At 42.2% G+C, this 16,890-nt stretch overlaps 4 protein-coding genes and 1 non-coding gene across 7 annotated transcripts; 3 read left to right on the forward strand and 2 right to left on the reverse strand.

Annotated features, from left to right (window-relative positions):
* Window positions 1–1,446: 1,446 nt before the first annotated feature.
* ndufa1 (NADH:ubiquinone oxidoreductase subunit A1) lies at window positions 1,447–2,113 on the reverse strand. Its single transcript, XM_029662388.2, has 3 exons — window positions 1,888–2,113; window positions 1,652–1,741; window positions 1,447–1,543 (listed from the first exon to the last, which is right to left on the reverse strand). Exons 1-3 carry the CDS (start codon window positions 1,987–1,989, stop codon window positions 1,523–1,525), a joined length of 213 nt encoding a protein of 70 aa, XP_029518248.1. The 5' UTR covers window positions 1,990–2,113; the 3' UTR covers window positions 1,447–1,522.
* An 8-nt stretch (window positions 2,114–2,121) lies between these two features.
* On the forward strand, window positions 2,122–11,046 carry upf3b (UPF3B regulator of nonsense mediated mRNA decay). Of its 3 annotated transcripts, none has more exons than XM_029662383.2 (10): window positions 2,122–2,201; window positions 3,899–4,005; window positions 4,094–4,200; window positions 4,777–4,875; window positions 7,298–7,408; window positions 7,562–7,605; window positions 7,710–7,898; window positions 8,024–8,187; window positions 8,905–9,271; window positions 9,472–11,046. In XM_029662383.2, the coding sequence occupies exons 3-10, from the start codon at window positions 4,095–4,097 to the stop codon at window positions 9,607–9,609; spliced, it is 1,218 nt and encodes a 405-aa protein (XP_029518243.2). In that variant the 5' UTR covers window positions 2,122–2,201; window positions 3,899–4,005; window position 4,094; the 3' UTR covers window positions 9,610–11,046. The 3 variants fall into 3 exon arrangements, with proteins under 3 accessions (XP_029518243.2, XP_029518242.2, XP_029518240.2); XM_029662382.2 differs by having other exon boundaries at window positions 2,190–2,396; XM_029662380.2 differs by lacking the exon at window positions 2,122–2,201 and adding an exon at window positions 2,442–2,814.
* A 156-nt stretch (window positions 11,047–11,202) lies between these two features.
* On the forward strand, window positions 11,203–12,704 carry rpl39 (ribosomal protein L39). The gene is made up of 3 exons (XM_029662389.2): window positions 11,203–11,310; window positions 11,728–11,831; window positions 12,510–12,704. The coding sequence occupies exons 1-3, from the start codon at window positions 11,308–11,310 to the stop codon at window positions 12,556–12,558; spliced, it is 156 nt and encodes a 51-aa protein (XP_029518249.1). The 5' UTR covers window positions 11,203–11,307; the 3' UTR covers window positions 12,559–12,704.
* Window positions 11,902–12,030, forward strand: LOC115131218 (small nucleolar RNA SNORA69). The gene has a single exon (XR_003863917.1). It is a non-coding gene; the product is annotated as a small nucleolar RNA SNORA69 (small nucleolar RNA).
* Window positions 12,705–13,572: 868 nt separating the features above from the next.
* Window positions 13,573–15,571, reverse strand: sowahd (sosondowah ankyrin repeat domain family d). The gene is made up of 2 exons (XM_029662387.2): window positions 15,308–15,571; window positions 13,573–14,901 (listed from the first exon to the last, which is right to left on the reverse strand). The coding sequence occupies exon 2, from the start codon at window positions 14,786–14,788 to the stop codon at window positions 13,775–13,777; it is 1,014 nt and encodes a 337-aa protein (XP_029518247.1). The 5' UTR covers window positions 14,789–14,901; window positions 15,308–15,571; the 3' UTR covers window positions 13,573–13,774.
* Between the last annotated feature and the right edge of the window lie 1,319 nt (window positions 15,572–16,890).

Consider the following 16,890-nt stretch of genomic DNA (forward strand, 5'->3'; position numbering starts at 1 on the left):
CTCTGTCATAACCTCACATGGTCTCTCCTATCATTGCTATGCAGACGACACACAATTAATCTTCTCCTTTCCCCCTTCTGATGACCAGGTGGCGAATCGCATCTCTGCATGTCTGGCAGACATATCAGTGTGGATGACGGATCACCACCTCAAGCTGAACCTCGGCAAGACGGAGCTGCTCTTCCTCCCGGGGAAGGACTGCCCATTCCATGATCTCGCCATCACGGTTGACAACTCCATTGTGTCCTCCTCCCAGAGCCTTGGCGTGATCCTGGACAACACCCTGTCGTTCTCAACTAACATCAAGGCGGTGGCCCGTTCTTGTAGGTTCATGCTCTACAACATCCGCAGAGTACGACCCTGCCTCACACAGGAAGCAGCGCAGGTCCTAATCCAGGCACTTGTCATCTCCCGTCTGGATTACTGCAACTCGCTGTTGGCTGGGCTCCCTGCCTGTGCCATTAAACCCCTACAACTCATCCAGAACGCCGCAGCCCGTCTGGTGTTCAACCTTCCCAAGTTCTCTCACGTCACCCCGCTCCTCCGCTCTCTCCACTGGCTTCCAGTTGAAGCTCGCATCTGCTACAAGACCATGGTGCTTGCCTACGGAGCTGTGAGGGGAACGGCACCTCAGTACCTCCAGGCTCTGATCAGGCCCTACACCCAAACAAGGGCACTGCGTTCATCCACCTCTGGCCTGCTCGCCTCCCTACCACTGAGGAAGTACAGTTCCTGCGCAGCCCAGTCAAAACTGTTCGCTGCTCTGGCCCCCCAATGGTGGAACAAACTCCCTCACGACGCCAGGACAGCGGAGTCAATCACCACCTTCCGGAGACACCTGAAACCCCACCTCTTTCAGGAATACCTAGGATAGGATAAAGTAATCCTTCTCATCCCCCCTTAAAAGATTTAGATGCACTATTGTAAAGTGGCTGTTCCACTGGATGTCTTAAGGTGAACGCACCAATTTGTAAGTCGCTCTGGATAAGAGCGTCTGCTAAATGACTTAAATGTAAATGTAAATGAAGTGTTTTAACATCTCAGGAACCACATGTTATATGTGCAGCATGACTGCAGTAAAGACGACCTGGTACGTGCCCAGTCAAGCAACTAGGGTCATCTAGAACCATACATCTGCATACATCAGACAGACATAACATGTTATGAATATCAGTCACAGGAGGTTGGTGGCACCTTAGTTGAGGCTTGTGGTAATGGCTGGAGTGGAATGGTATCAAATACATGGTTTGCATGTGTTTGATGCCATTCGCTCCAGCCATTATTATTAGCTGTTCTCCCCTGATATCAGTGAATAGGAGCAATTCCTTAGGAGCCATAGAAAGTAGTTACAAATTGTCTATTGAATACATTCAAAACTCTGTAAACCTGACGTGTTATTTCATACGGTTTTCAACATAATCAGCAGTAACTACACAAAGAAACTGGTTAATTCAGACAATACATAACTTTTAATGTACAACGAATTCTTGACAGAAATCCATTCCATAGGTGAGATCTGGGATCAGTGGATATTCTCAAGTCCCTGTAAAGAGAAAAATGTAGGTAGGCCTAAGCAATGCCGGACAGACACTCGTAATATAACGTTACAGTACTTCGTTATTGCAAAAACGTGAATTCATTGCCTGTTTACCTTCGATTTGTAATACAAATCCACTCCTGACACACGTCTGTCTCTCTCCATCAGATACCACTGATATGGAACCCGGGCGATTCTCTTTTCCTAAAAGTCAAAGAGAAGAAGTGTTAGCATAGCTAATTTAGTATATAGAACTAGCTAATGGTATTACTTCAACCAGTTCAAAACTTCACATTTAGCTAGCTGGCTATTGCTGTCATTCAACACATCGGTAAGCAAATGTCTCTCACCTTCCCCCCGTTGGTGAGTTTGTGGATCTGTGCAGTGAAAACCCCAGGAAGGATGAGACAAACAGTCATGACTCCGAGACCGGGAAGAATTTCATACCACATAACTGCAATGTGGGTGACGCAAGTGACAAATGCGTTTATTTGTCAGACACGCCAAATACGACAGTTTATTTTGCTAACTTGCTATGAAAGGCTAACAAAATGTCGACCAACCTGAATAGTTCACGGTCATCCGTTCACTTCCGGAAGTTTCACATTGAGGAAGCGGAAGAGAGAGGCCCAACTCGGCGGAATATCTGTCTCCCTCGAAGCAGGTGACCTTTTTTCGATGTTTCGCCCACCAACCAAGGAGTGTTTCAAATTAAAAAAAAGGTTTATTTGATCGAATATAAGTTTCATAATGCTTAAGTTGTTACGAGTGTACTGGTATAAGTAGGACACGTAACATCCAAGACATTGAGAAAAAATCGGAGATGTCTCAAAATGGCTATGCATATTCATGTCACGAGGTTAGTAGCATCGCATTTCAATTGAATACAGGCAGTTGACGTCAACAACACTCGTCAAATATTAAAGCATGAATACAATAATGAGCTCTATCCACCAATCCAAAGAAAGGATAGGCGGGAGCTAGATAGCCCGTCGTGCAGCTTTGTGGACAACGGCTCCTATTGTTAGGGCGTAGAGAGATGTATCTCGTCCGTATATCCATAATCTTTGGTCTCCCAAAAGCCAATCAACAATCGTTAGCAAACAAGCGAGTAAAAAAAGTTGATACAGGGCTGTTGATTGCAACAGGTTTATGGCATAACGATGAAAGAGGACAAGGAAAACACTCGTCCGATTGAGAAAATTATGGAGATAAAATGCGAAGATACTGAAAAAACGGAGAAGCAAAAGCCGGAGAAGAAAGAAGCAATGACGAAGGTACGCCAGCTAACAACATTTAGCTAGCTAAGCCAAATAGCTAACGTTAGCTAGCTACATGGATTTCACTAGGATAGTTACTCCTGTATTGCTGGCAAGCTAGCTAGCTAGTAGAGCAGGCGTAATTAACCTTTATAATTGAACTTGGTTAACGTTAGCTAGCGTTTGAATGTTGCATATTGAAGAGATATATTTAAGTTATACAAAACAAAAAGAAACGCAATAATGTCATTGATTTTCCTGAGTTACATTTCATATGAGGAAATCGGTCAAGTTAAATGAATTCATGAGGCCCTAATGGATTGCACATGACTGGGAATACATATGTATTTGTTGGACACAGACCTTATGGGCCTCGATCTCCCAACGGTATTTTGTGCATTAAGATTGCCATCAATAAAATGCAATTGTGTTTGTTGTCCGTAGCTTATGCCTTCCCATACCATAACCCCACCGCCATTATGGGGCACTATTAACAACTTTGACATGAAAACGATTGCCCACACAACGCCATACACGTGGTCTGCGGTTGTGAGGCTGGTTGGACATAAATGCCAAATTCTCTAAAACAACTTTGGAGGCAGCTTATGCTAGAGAAATTCATATTAAATTATCTGGCAACAGCTCTGGTGGACATTCCTGCAGTCGCATGCCAATTGCATGCTCCCTCAATTTGAGAAATCTGTAGCGTTGTGACATCAGCACATTTTAGTAGCCTTTTGTCCCCAGCACAAGGTGCACCTGTGTAATGATCATGCTATTTAGTCAGTTTCTTGATATGCCACACCTGTCAGGTTGATGGATTATTTTGGCAAAGCAGAAATGCTCACTTAAAGGGATGTAAATACATTTGTGCGCAAACTTTGAGAGAAATTTTTTGTTTGTGCGTATGGACCATTTCTGGGATCTTTTTCAGCTCATGAAACATGATACCAACACTTTACGTGTTGCGTTTATATTTTTGTTCAGTGTATTTAGCTAGTGAGTCTGTTAATTTAACTAATACTTTTAACCATCTGGCTTTGAGGGCTCGGATATTCAATTGATAAGTTGGTTAACATTTGAGTGTCTTGTTTTTCCACAGATCATTATCCGACGTCTGCCTCCTAGCATAACCAAGGAGGAACTGGAGGATCAATTGCAGCCACTTCCAGAAGTAGACTACCTCGAATTTTTCTCCAATGACAGCAGGTGCATATAGTCTGTTGTTGATTACCATTGTCTGTCAGAATCACATATTTGGTACCCTGGTTACTTACTTAGCTTTTCTCCTGTACAGCATGTACCCCCACGTCTTCGCCAGAGCATACATCAACTTCAAGAATCAGGAAGATATTGTCCTTTTCAGAGACCGGTTTGATGGATATGTGTTCATTGATAATAGAGGTGTGATTCATTTCAGTTCATTAAAATATTGACGGTTAAGGCCTCCCGAGTGGCGCGGTGTTCTAAGGTACTGCATCGCAGTGCCAGCTGTGCCACTAGAGATCCTGGTTCCAGTCCAGGCTCTGTCGCAGCCGGCCACGACCGGGAGACCCATGGGGCCCAGCGTCGTCTGGGTTAGGGGAGGTGGAGGTTCTTGTCCCATCGCGCACTAGCGACTCCTGTGGCGGCCCGGGCGCAATGCACGCTGACACTGTCGCCAGGTGCACAGTGTTGCCATACAACACATTGGTGCGGCTGGCTTCTGGGTTAAGCAGGCATTGTGTCAAGAAGCAGTGCGGCTCCGCTGGGTTGTGTTTCGGTGGACGCGCGGCTCTCGACCTTCGACTCTCCCGAGTCTGTACGGGAGTTGCAGCGATGGGACAAGACTAACTACCAATTGGATACCACGAAATTGGGGAGAAGGGGTAAAAATAAATAAATAAGATTGACATCTAATAAGAACCACACAATATAAGCCTACATTGCAGCAACTTCTGAGTGAATTGTGTATTAGTGTTGCCCCTTTGTTTTCAACAGGGCAGGAGTATCCAGCCATTGTTGAATTTGCTCCTTTTCAAAAGATTGCCAAAAAAAGGAGTAAGAAAAAGGATGCCAAAAGTGGAACAATCGACGAAGGTGAAAATGTTACATTAGTCATTATATGGTTGGTTGCAATTGCACACCATGTACAATACATTTGGATCCAGACCCCTTGACTTTTGGCACATTTTGTTATGTTACAGCCTTATTCTAAAATGTGTTAAAATAAAAAAATATAATCAACAACACACCATACCCCATAATGACAAAGCGAAAGCAGGTTTTTAGTAATGTTTGCAAATACCTTATATACATAAGTATTCAGACGCTTTGCTATGAGACTTGAGCTCAGGTGCATCCTGTTTCCATTGATCATCCTTGAGATGTTTTAACAACTTGATTGGAGTCCACCTGTGGTAAATTCAATTGATTGGACATGATTTAGAAAGGCACACACCTGTCTACATAATGTCCCACAGTTGGAAGTGCATGTCAGATCAAAAACCAAGCCATGAGGTTGAAGGATTTATCTGTAGAGCTCAGAGACAAGATTGTGTCGAGGCACAGATCTGGGGAAGGGTACAAAATCCATACAAAATTGAAGGTCCCCAAGAACACCGTGGCCTCCATCATTCTTAAATGGAAGAAATTTGGAACCATCAAGACTCTTCCTAGAGCAATTTTAGGAGAAGGGCCTTGGTCAGGGAGGTGACCAAAAACCCAATGGTTACTCTGACAGAGTTCCAGAGTTCCTCTGTGGAGATGGTTGTCCTTCTGGAAGGTTCTTCCGTCTTGGCAGCACTCCACCAATCAGGCCTTTATGGTGGAGTGGCCAGACAGAAGCCAGTCCTCAGTAAAAGGCACATGACAGCCCGCTTGGAGTTTGCCAAAAGGCACCTAAAGGACTCTGACCATGAGAAACAAGATTCTCTGGTCTGATGAAACCAAGATTGTACTCTTTGGCCTAAATGCCAAGCATCATGTCTGGAGGAAACCTGGCACCATCCCTATGGTGGTGGCAGCATCATGCTGTGGGGATGTTTTTCGGGTGCAGAGAAAGATGAACAGAGCAAAGTACAGAGAGATCCTTGATGAAAACCTGCTCCAGAGCGCTCAGGATCTCAGACTGGGGCGAAGGTTCACCTTCCAACACAACGACCCTAAGCACACAGCGAAGACAATGCAGGCTTCGGGACAAGTCCTTGAGTGACCCAGCCGGAACCTGGACTTTAACCCGATCGAACATCTCTGGAGAGACCTGGAAATAGCTGTGCAGCGACGCTCCCCGTTCAACCTTAGAGCTTGAGAAGATCTGCAGAGAAGAATGGGAGCAACTCCCCAAATACAGATGTGCAAAGCCGCTGCCAAAGGTGCTTCAACAAAGTACTGAGTAAAGGTTCTGAATACTTATGTAAATGTGATATTTCTGTTTTATATTATTTTGCTAAAATGTCTAGACCTGTTTTTGGTGTGTCATTACGGGGTATTGTGTGTAGATTGGTGAGGAAAAAATGTATGTCATAAATTTTAGACTAAGGCTGTAACGTAACAAAATGTGGAAAAAGTCAAAGGGTCTCAATACTTTCCAAATGCACTGAACAAAAATATATATGTAACATGTAAGGTGTTGTTCCCATGTTTTTATGGGCTGAAATAAAAGAACCCAGAAATGTTCCGTACACGCACAAAACTTATTTCGCTCATATTTTGTGCACACATTTGTTTACATCCCCGTTACTGAGCATTTCTCCTTTGACAAGATAATCCATCCACCTGATGTGTAGCATATCAAGAAGCTAACCACACCAGCCCATGCATGACCTTCACATCCGGTTTCTTCATCTGCAAGATCGTCTGAGACCAGCCACCCGGATAGATGATGAAACTGTGTTTGCACAACTGAAGAATTTCTGCAGAAGTTGTCAAACTGTCTCAGGGAAGCTCATCTGTGTGCTCGTCATCCTCACCAGGGTCCTTACCTGACTGCAGTTCGGCATCGTAACCATCCGCAGTGGACAAATTCTCACCTTCAATGGCACGTTTGAGAAGTGTGATTTCATAGGTGAATCCTCAATGTTACCCATTGAGCATTTGTGGGATGCTCTGGATCGACGTGTACGACAGTGTGTTCCAGTTCCTGCCAATATCTTGCAACTTCATACAGCCATTGACAAGTGGTACAACATTCCACAGGCCACAATCAGCCTGATCAACTCTATGCAAAGGAGATGTGTCATGCAGCATGAGGCAAATGGTGGTCACATCAGATACTGACTGGTTTTCTGATCCACGCACCTACCATTTTTTTTTTAAAGGTATCTGTGACCAACAGATGCGTATCTGTATGCCCAGTCATGTGAAATTCATAGATTAGGGCCTAATGGATTTATTTCAATTCACTGATTTCCTTATGAACTGTAACTCAATTCAAATCTTTGAAATTGTTGCGTTTTAATATGTTTGTTCAGTGTAGATCCTCTAGCTGTAATGTCCCACTGAGACACTGTTTGTTCATTAGATGCTGACTACAAGAAATTCCTGGAGATTTATAATGGTGATGATGAAAAGTTTACATCCACTCCTGAGACTCTACTGGAGGAAATAGAGGCTAAAACAAAGGAACTAGTGGGTATGTAAACATGGCGGTAAACATTTTCTGGTTCCATTTGGTTGAAACCCAAGTCAGATGAAACACGCTAGATGAGTGTTAATGTGAGATGAAGTAGTCTGCCAAAGGGGTATTTCAGTAATGGAGGATTTTGCTTATTTTCTCCGCCTTTAGCTAAGAAAACGACTCCCCTCTTGGACTTCTTGAAGAACAAACAGGTATGTATAGCCAGTTTGGAATCTATGTATTTTAGCTGTGCTTCTCTTGCATAGTATATGAGGCTGGACAGACTATTCATGTGTCGTTGACTGCTGATGGTCAGAGAATCCGTGAGGAAAAGAAAGAGGAGAGGAGGAGACGAGAGCTAGAACGGAAGCGCCAGCGGGATGAGGAACGTCGGAAGTGGAGGGAGGAGGACAGGAGGAAGCGCAAAGAAGCCGAGAAGTTTAAGAAAGGGGACAAAACTGCAGAGAAAGATAAAGACCAGGCAAAGGAGGAGCCAAAAATCAAGGTAAGGAAAGGAGGAATCCTTTCAAACTACTCAACTGCGTGATGATACAGGGGATCCCAAAGCGATTGTAGCAGAATAACACAGACTGCTTTTTTCATGTTGGTAATACGTTTGTCTCTGTTCAGCTCCTGAGAAAACCAGACCGGGGAGATGACGTGGATGTGGAAAAGCCTAAAGAGAAGTCAAAGAAACCTGAGAAGGACAAGATGAAAGACGACAGAGGTCCAGGGGGTTCTGATATGAAGAAGCGCCAAAACCATGAAAGCAGGGAGGATAGGGGATCACGGAAGTAAGTTGTCACTGCCATTTTTATTTTACAGATGTTACAGGTCTTTAAAACCTCTACAGGATAGGTCCCCCCCCCCCCCGCACAACGGTTGAGCTAATGTGATTAGCACGAGGTTGTAGGTAACAAAATACATTTCCAGGACATAGACATATCTGATATGGGCAGAAAGATTATCAAGAATTTAAGCTAAAGACACTGTCCAATTTACAGTAGCTATTACAGTAAAAGAATACCATGCTATTGTTTGAGAAGAGTGCACAATTATTAACTTAAATGTATTAATGAACCTTTTAGGCACATTTTGGCTGTCATGATAAAACATTTTGAACAGATATCAAACGGTTCATTGGATCAGTCTAAAACTTTTCACGTACACTGCTGCCATCTAGTGGCCAAAATTGAAATGTCGCCTGGGCTGGAATAATACATTATGGCCTTTTCTCTTGCATTTGAAAGATGGTACAAAGAAAACGCATGTTTTTTTTATTTGAATGATCTTTTACCAGATCTAATGGGTTATTCTCCTACATTAATTTCACATTTCCACAAACTTCAGTGTTTCCTTTCAAATGGAATCAAGAATATGCATATCCTTGCTTCAGGTCCGAAGTTACAGGCTGTTAGATTTGGCTATTTCATTTAAGGCAAAAATTGAAAAAAAGGGTACGATCCTTAAGGCTTCTATTGTATTCATGTTAATGTGTTTGTCTTTCACAGAGCTGATGAAGATGGACACAAAGAGGGACATAGAGATGGACACAAAGACTTCAGAGAGCGAGACATAGAAAGATACAGGGACCGCGAACGAGACAGGGAGAGGGAACGGCGGCAGAAAGAGAAGGAGCGCATCAGACGACAGGATGAGGATCGACGAAGGAGGAGGGAACGGCACGACGGAGAGAACTCGTACAGAAAGCGAGAGGACGAAGGGAAAAAGGAGAAAGGAGATCGTGTCTGGGAAAAGAGAAAGGGCGAGAATGCAGGAGACTCTGTAAGCCATACTTCAAGCCATACCGATAAGCCTAAAAAGTCAGAAGAAACCCTGAGGGAGGAGAAAGCTAAAAGAGATCGTTTAAGAAACAAGGTAGTAATTTCAGTCTTTGTTGGAATGTAGTCAAATAAGTTTTTCTGTATCAATCAATAATTCTGTCCTGATGTTTTGACTTGGGGTAATCGGGATACTTTTTATTATATTTATACAATTTTCTCCCGATCACATTCCTGAATACTTTTGTCCATTTTTTTGTCTCTTAACCATAGTCATGTTGTTCCCTTGTGAATCAGGATCGGCCTGCCATTCAGCTTTACCAGCCAGGTGCTAGGAACCGGGGAGCTCGAGGTGGTGGAGGAGGAGAATCTCATGCTGGGGAGAGAAAGTCAGAGAGTGAGAGCAAGAGATCCCAAGAGAAGGGAGATGAATGATAAAAAAATGACCACAAATAAAGAATGATAAAACGAGTGAGGAGAGGGAGAGAGATTTGCTCTGAGCCAAGCAAACTGGTGCCAGAGAGGCGCCTACAATGATAATCCTGCAGAGCCACATCCCATCCTCCCACTCACAACCAGAGGCAGGGATGTGACCACGGTGCCCCCCTCAGTGCCTGAATGTGCCCCTCTTAGTTTTGTTTCTGAAGAAAATCATGGGAAAATTAGCACTTCCTCTTAATGTTTGTGAGAGTTTGATTATAGGGTACAACAAGACAAAGCCAAATCTTTCTAGGACCACATGAATTTTAAGTGACCTTACTACAGTATTGGTACACAGTCTGTGCTACACAGTTGCAAAGCACGGTTCTTATATTGAATAGGCTTTCACCCTGATTGGTTGTGTATTCTCTTTTTATCACATAAAATAGAACATTCTCTACTTTCGGAACAGTATAGGAGATTACTGATTTAAAGATATCCTGTTGCATCTATTAAAATCTATTTTGTTAACTTTTAGGCATATTTTAGGTTTATACTCTGTACATTTAAGGAGCAACTGCCTTTAAAAAGCAACAAATCCCTTTGAAGATGGCCAATGTGGCATCGATATGAGTCAAACTGTTATTCTAGTGTCAAAATGGACAAAGTGTAAATTGGATACATTTGGTCATAAAGTCAGTCTCGTCTATAACGGAGTTTGGAACATCCGTGCGTCACAACGGGTAAATTAAGGTTTGTGTTTTGATTTGACGATGACCATTTGCCCACTAACATGGGGTGAACAGCTGCAGTGATTGCGCTTTATCCAATAGCATCGACAGTGAGACAGACCTGCCCAGCACCGCCGACGTTGTTTACGTAAGACAGCACCTTGTGGATTTTGTTAGTTTTTTAAAACTTGAGAAATACTACCAAACACAGATGTAAAATCGCGCAACTAAAACATCCTCGGCAAAAACTCTGAAAATCTGTTATTAATTTAAGTTATGTTAGATTCATTCTGGGGATATTGAGGAGGTGAAATAGGCATCCGCGTCTACAGTGTCATGGGGACAAACAACCAAACACGTATACAAGACTGATATCTAGTTTTTCAAATAAGCAACAGAAATAGTCTACAGGTAACAAAACAATAATACAATATTAAGTTATGTTATTTCACCGATTCGGGAGAATGAAATAGCCATTTAATTGTACATATTAAACTGAGCTATGCCTTGATTTGAGACTACATGGAACCCCCAATGGGTGACTATTAACCTTAACTTGTGGCCTTCCCCGTCATACATATATGCATCTTCATACGTAAACAATGCTACTGTATGGTTAACAACATTCTAATTGGAATAAACATTTTGTGTTTCTTTCATAATTGATGTAGCCTTGCTAAACAATGACAAATGACCGCAATAAATAATGTTTTGTTCTAAATTGTGTATGGGATTGATTCATTACTCCATATTGGTATGTACTGTAAATAGTTTCAAGAAAGAAAAAACATAACTCGAACTTTTTACAAGTGGAACACAGACATCATGATGCAATGCGGAAGGGATCCTCGTGATGGCGCTGTGAGCGTGTAGCGCAAGAATTTTCTCCACTCTGATTGGTTCGGATTGCATACATCACCACCGCTTCCCCTCCTGCTTTCTCTTCGGCCTCCGCCATTGTGGTGTAAGGACTGTACACGAAATGGTAAGTTGAAATCTTATAACATCCTTGTCCAGTTAAGTGAAATGGGTACTTGTTCATATCATTCGCAAAGTGTTTTTTTACGGCCACACCGAAAGCCTTTATATTGTCTCCGATAGCAGTATTCAGTCCTTAGAAAAGTACATTTTAGTATAGCGTAAACCAAGTCGGTTTCTACTGAAAAATGACATGTTATGTAAGCAGAGCTGCCTACAGTAACAGTTGTCACACTAACAATATTTTCTTAAATGTAATGTCAAAATTGTGACGTTTCTACTTACACTCGTCTACCGGTAAAATAAGTGCAAAACACTAAGTTTAGCTAGCAGGCTTAGCAAGAAAAACACCTCAGTTACGCCTGGCACGTGATTAAATAAACGCAGGTTTAGCTAGTTAACATGGCTCATCTCTTCATTTCAGTCGTCCCACAAGACTTTCAGGATCAAACGCTTTCTCGCCAAGAAGCAGAAGCAGAACAGGCCAATTCCACAGTGGATCAGAATGAAGACTGGCAACAAGATCAGGTATGCGTGTTATCTGCCTAGCCTCCCTCTGTACGGTGTAACTGGTGCTGAATGCACGATATGTCGGTCTAAAGCAGGTCTGCAATTACAGTGCTTCCATGCAGTGGGAGTGGTGTCATTAATCCTGCTGAGAGTAATCTAATCTATATCAAATTGTGTTTGTCACGTGCCAAATACAAAAGGTGTAGATCTTACAGTGAAATGCTTACTTACAGGCCCTTAACCAAAAATGCAGTTCAAAATAAGTGTTAATGTATTTAGTAAAATGTAAAGTAGTTAATAATTAAATGTGGCATCCACTGGAGTTCACAGTACCTGTGACATATTCTCTTTTAGTAGAGCAATGGAGAAGTATCATAGCTGTCTACTGAAGTAATGTGGTTCTTATCCAATAGTAAGGTTGAATGTCTTTCAAACATATTGGGGCTGACATCCCCATTGTGGATGTAATCTATTGGCCATACCTCAACTTCATTTCCTTGCTTTTGGGCATATGGATGTCTGCCAAGTTATTAAGTTACATATAGAAACAAGCTAGTGTTACAACCTGTCTTAATACCAAGGAACTTTAATGATTAACATTTTAAAATTTTTTTTTTTTTTTTTACTAACGCCACTATGGAGACTGCTTGGTAGTTCTATTATCAGTCCAACTCATTCCTTGTTTCAATGTTCCAGGTACAACTCCAAGAGGAGACACTGGAGGAGGACCAAGTTGGGCTTGTAAATGCACAGGTCTTCAGATCTCCAGCATCTTCCACCTGCTGTGCCCAGATCTGGAGGGGAAGCCATACTATCTGGAACAGTGGTCTTTTTGTACAGATACTCTGGTTATGCTTGTGTTTGACAATTAAAGATTAGTGATAAATTAGATTTGTTTGTGCCATGTGAGTGTTTTCAAAACTCAATAAATCAGTGTTTCCCAAACTCTCCTGCAGACCCCAAGGAGTTCACACATAGTTTTGTCATAGCACCGAACTGCTGATTCAAAGCTTCATGATTAGTTGGGACAAAAAAAACAAATTGTGCTCCCCTCGGGGGTCCTCAGGACTGAGTTTGGGGAATCTGCAATAGTTCCTTCACTCAGGAAATGCTTATGAAAATGTAGAAAGCTTCCAGTTAATGTCGCTTACCCAATATTTGCCAGCCATGTTTCATTGGTGTTACCTACTTTGATAGCGTGGGCATTAGTGCAAAGCTCTACATCTGATAATAGAAAGGCATTACACTCTAGGGTCACAGGGCATATGATAAGTTGACTAAATGACTGGCTAGTGACCCTGTCACTTCACATATTTTGGTTTGAGCAAACAATTCTGATGGTCAGATTATTCTACTTTTAGCCACCAGGGGGAGAATGGTACCCTTTCTGCCGGCGCAATGATGTTTGTCCACTAAAAAAACCTACAAATGCACTACACTTAAATGAGGCTTATGCATTGATCAGTGATTCGGACTTATTTAGGAACGGGTTTACATGGGCGCAAGTCTAAATGTTCAATCCAAATAAACCAGTGTGTAATTGAAGCGAAGACTAGTGTTCGTTTTTATAATGACCATAAAATCCTAAACAGAAATGTTACTTTACAAGTTCATTTTTAGAATGATAGGCTGTATTTGAGAATATAACCTGTATCTGGTTCTGTAGCCATTGCTATACCGATGCTAAATCAATTTGCAGGAAGTGTCAAAATTAGTGTTAAACAACTCTTTCCGCGTAGAAAACAAGAGCACGCGCGAATGCCTTCAAATAGTGTATTTAATGTCAATATTGTTGAATACAGAACATTCTGAAGATGAACGTAACTTTTCCACTGCAACCCATAATCTGTTTGTTTTTTTCGCCAAGCCTTTGGGTGCGTAAAAGTCTTTACAAACGATGCTCAATGAGTCGTGATGAAAACGCTTGATTTCGCGTGGGAAAACATGTGGCCATCTGACCTTTAATTTTTGTTCACAAATGACAAGAATGGAGCCAACAACTTTTTAAATGACCCGCGCCAGCTGCCATTCCTTCGAGTCCGATCAAAGTAGACTGGATCGTCTCTCTCCTCATCACTCAATTCTGACTTGGGCACTAGTGTGGCACTGTTGTTAGTGTTCTGCTGACCCACGCTACGGTGCTCATCATCCCAAGTGCCAAGAAGCTCCTTCATCTCCTCAGGAGCGTTGCCCTTCAGATATTGCCAAGCTTTCCTTCCATTGTAATCCATGGCATCGATATTGGCACCGAACGCACCGACTAGAATTTTAATTACCATGTATCGACTGTGCATAGCTGCTACGTGGAGTGGGGTGAGCCCCCCACTGCCCTTCAAATTCACGTTGACTAGAATCCCCTCCTTTTCAGCATGCCTTAGCAATTGTATTAGTGTCTCATCCTGGCCACTTTTGGCTAACCAGTGTAGCACTGTAAACCCACTGACAAAATCTTTCCTGGTTAGTAGACTAGAATCTTCGGAAAGAAAGTCCATGATGGTTTCATAGTTTCCATCTACAACAGACAACATCCATGCATGCTCCATGGGGCACAGAGCCCAACCTTCCACCACCTCCTCACCAATCTCCCTTGAAGACGCACCGGAACCTTTCGAAGATCGAACACTTGCAAATCCACCGGACGAGTTCAAAAATAAGTCCTTCAAGTATATTTTACGCATGGCGGGTGTGAGCGAGCCTCTCTCGGATGAGCCACTGTTGGTGTCACACACCTCTGGCTGTCTCTGCAGTCTTGATCTGCGTGCCGAAGCATAAGTAGTGACACTGGCAGGGAATGCCCGCACACCAGCTCTAGACAAGCGGTCCAAGACGTTGGCCTGTCCAGATTGCTTGACATGGGAGTCTTGCCCATTATTAGTTTGTTCAGATCCAGACTCCAATGCGCCTCCGTCTTGCAGGGGTTGGAAATGTGTCACCGAGTTGTCTGTCGGCTCTCTGATGCTGGTGCCGTTATACATGTTGCCTAACTTAGTTGCCTTTTCTCGTTTCCTCAATTTAGATAAGTATTTTGGATAGCATTAAACAAGGAAATGCTTGTCTCCATTGCGCATTGGACCTTCAATACTTGTCTCTGAAAAAACAACAACATGTTTATTAGCCTATAGGCCACTCATTTTGTTGTTTATTATTTAGTAAAAAAAATACATGTTATAGGCTACAACGTTTAATTCTATTCGGTCTTTGAAAATAAGAAAATGTTAGTGTAGACGTACTTCTCCCCAATAAAGTTATATCATATAAGCCTACATTTTTGTGAAACTTAAACATGTTTATTTTTTAAAATAATCCTTCATTGCTCGTTTAAAAACCAAATTAGACCTTTCCTTTCCTGTTTTCAGTAGCCCAATTACACAGGCTTGTAGACATTGGCTACATCGTGATAAGCAGACAGTTTAGTGACATCTCTTGTAGACTCACATGTCAAAAATGCTGTTTTTCTTTATATTGGATAGGTCACAAATAACAGTTCCGCTCACCTGTAGTCACTCTACTTGGTGCCAAGAAGCATTTACGTATATCCTCTTAGCGCGAGTCATTTTAACTTTCTCTTTAACCAGCGATTCAAGCTTAAACCTATTTTGTCAACAGCAACCACCCATCTACATCGATAGGCTCTCTGTAACTATTTTAAATTTGAAGTTCGTCCTCCAAAACAATGTTAAATAATTTTAACTTCCTATTCTCTCCTCTCTCCCCTAGCCTCAACAGTAACTGACAAAGTTCAATTCTAATTCGTGATTAAACCAACAGCACTACAACCTCAAGCACACGTGACCACTAGTGGACTTCTCAAAGGGAGGGAAGTAAAACTTAGAAAAAAAATACAGCCAGTCACCATGTTGACTCACTCCCAATTCATCACTTATTAATACACAGAGATAAGGAGTTACTGTTAGGTGTGGACTATACCATGTAGCCTACATGCAGGTAGAGTACATGCAATTACATTATCTAGCTTGTATTGTCATGCTCAGTCTCTGGAATCAGGTCTCCTGGCCCCAGATCTGTTTCTCTGCAGTCATGCCAACTCCTATGGCCATTGGGGCATTACAATTACCATAGGAGTTGACAAGACAGCAGCACAGACAGGTCTTAGACCAGGCAAGGAATCACTGACAGCACTGCTCACACATATCCTAAAGGATTTGCCTTGATTAGGTATAGGCAACACTGACTTGTGAGACTACCAAGGGATCCTTTCAGCATTATCATATTGCAAGTGTCCTAGATTTCTGGCAGCCAATGTGACAAAAATAAAATTAAACTCACTAGAAAACTATTCATGCTAAAACTTTATTCATAAAAAAAAAACAATTATACAGATTAAGTTTTCAACTGTACAAAGCTATAGACTCATACATTCATCTCTGGGGGCAGGTCAATGGTCAGCTCAGCTCGTTGATAGTTTGAAGGAAGGCGTCCAATTCCGTAGTGCAATTGTCAGAAGAAAAGGAGAGAAATTAAAATATGACTGACAATATAGTGACAATCTCACAATGGAATTTAACCCCAAATCCTATACAAACGTGTGTATGTCTCGAGCACTTCAAAGTCCTCTTCAGGCAAACATGGCATTTGTGGAAGATATACCAGTCCTGCCAGCACAAGATGACTCATAATGAGAACATTATGATCACTACACATATATAAGCACATCACCTGGCTAACATGATTTGTGAAATTGAGTTTCTGACCTGTGTCTCAAGGAGTTTATTTTGTCCATTTACAGTTGGAGTTGAGGTGATCTTGTTCACTACCCCCAAAGCCTTACGACCAGACTAAAGGAACATGCAACTTTTTTCCTGTCAGCGGAGTCTTCAAGAGGATGGTAGTGCATGCGAGTTCTCATTGGAATTAACTCAACCAATGTAGGTTATGAAGCATCACAGAGAACTCTAGTAAGGTAGACAAACAGGTCAATGATTGACAATTGTGAGTAGGTATAGGGCAGACTACCTGGAGCAGATATCAACCGCTGGCGCGTCTTTAGCACAGGTGTATGGAGGGTGGCATTTTCTCTCTCTGCGAAGATTATTGAAGCCATTTCCTGTTTGGGTAA

This window comes from Oncorhynchus nerka, linkage group LG6 (assembly GCF_034236695.1).
Source record: "Oncorhynchus nerka isolate Pitt River linkage group LG6, Oner_Uvic_2.0, whole genome shotgun sequence".
NCBI classification, from domain to species: domain Eukaryota; kingdom Metazoa; phylum Chordata; class Actinopteri; order Salmoniformes; family Salmonidae; genus Oncorhynchus; species Oncorhynchus nerka.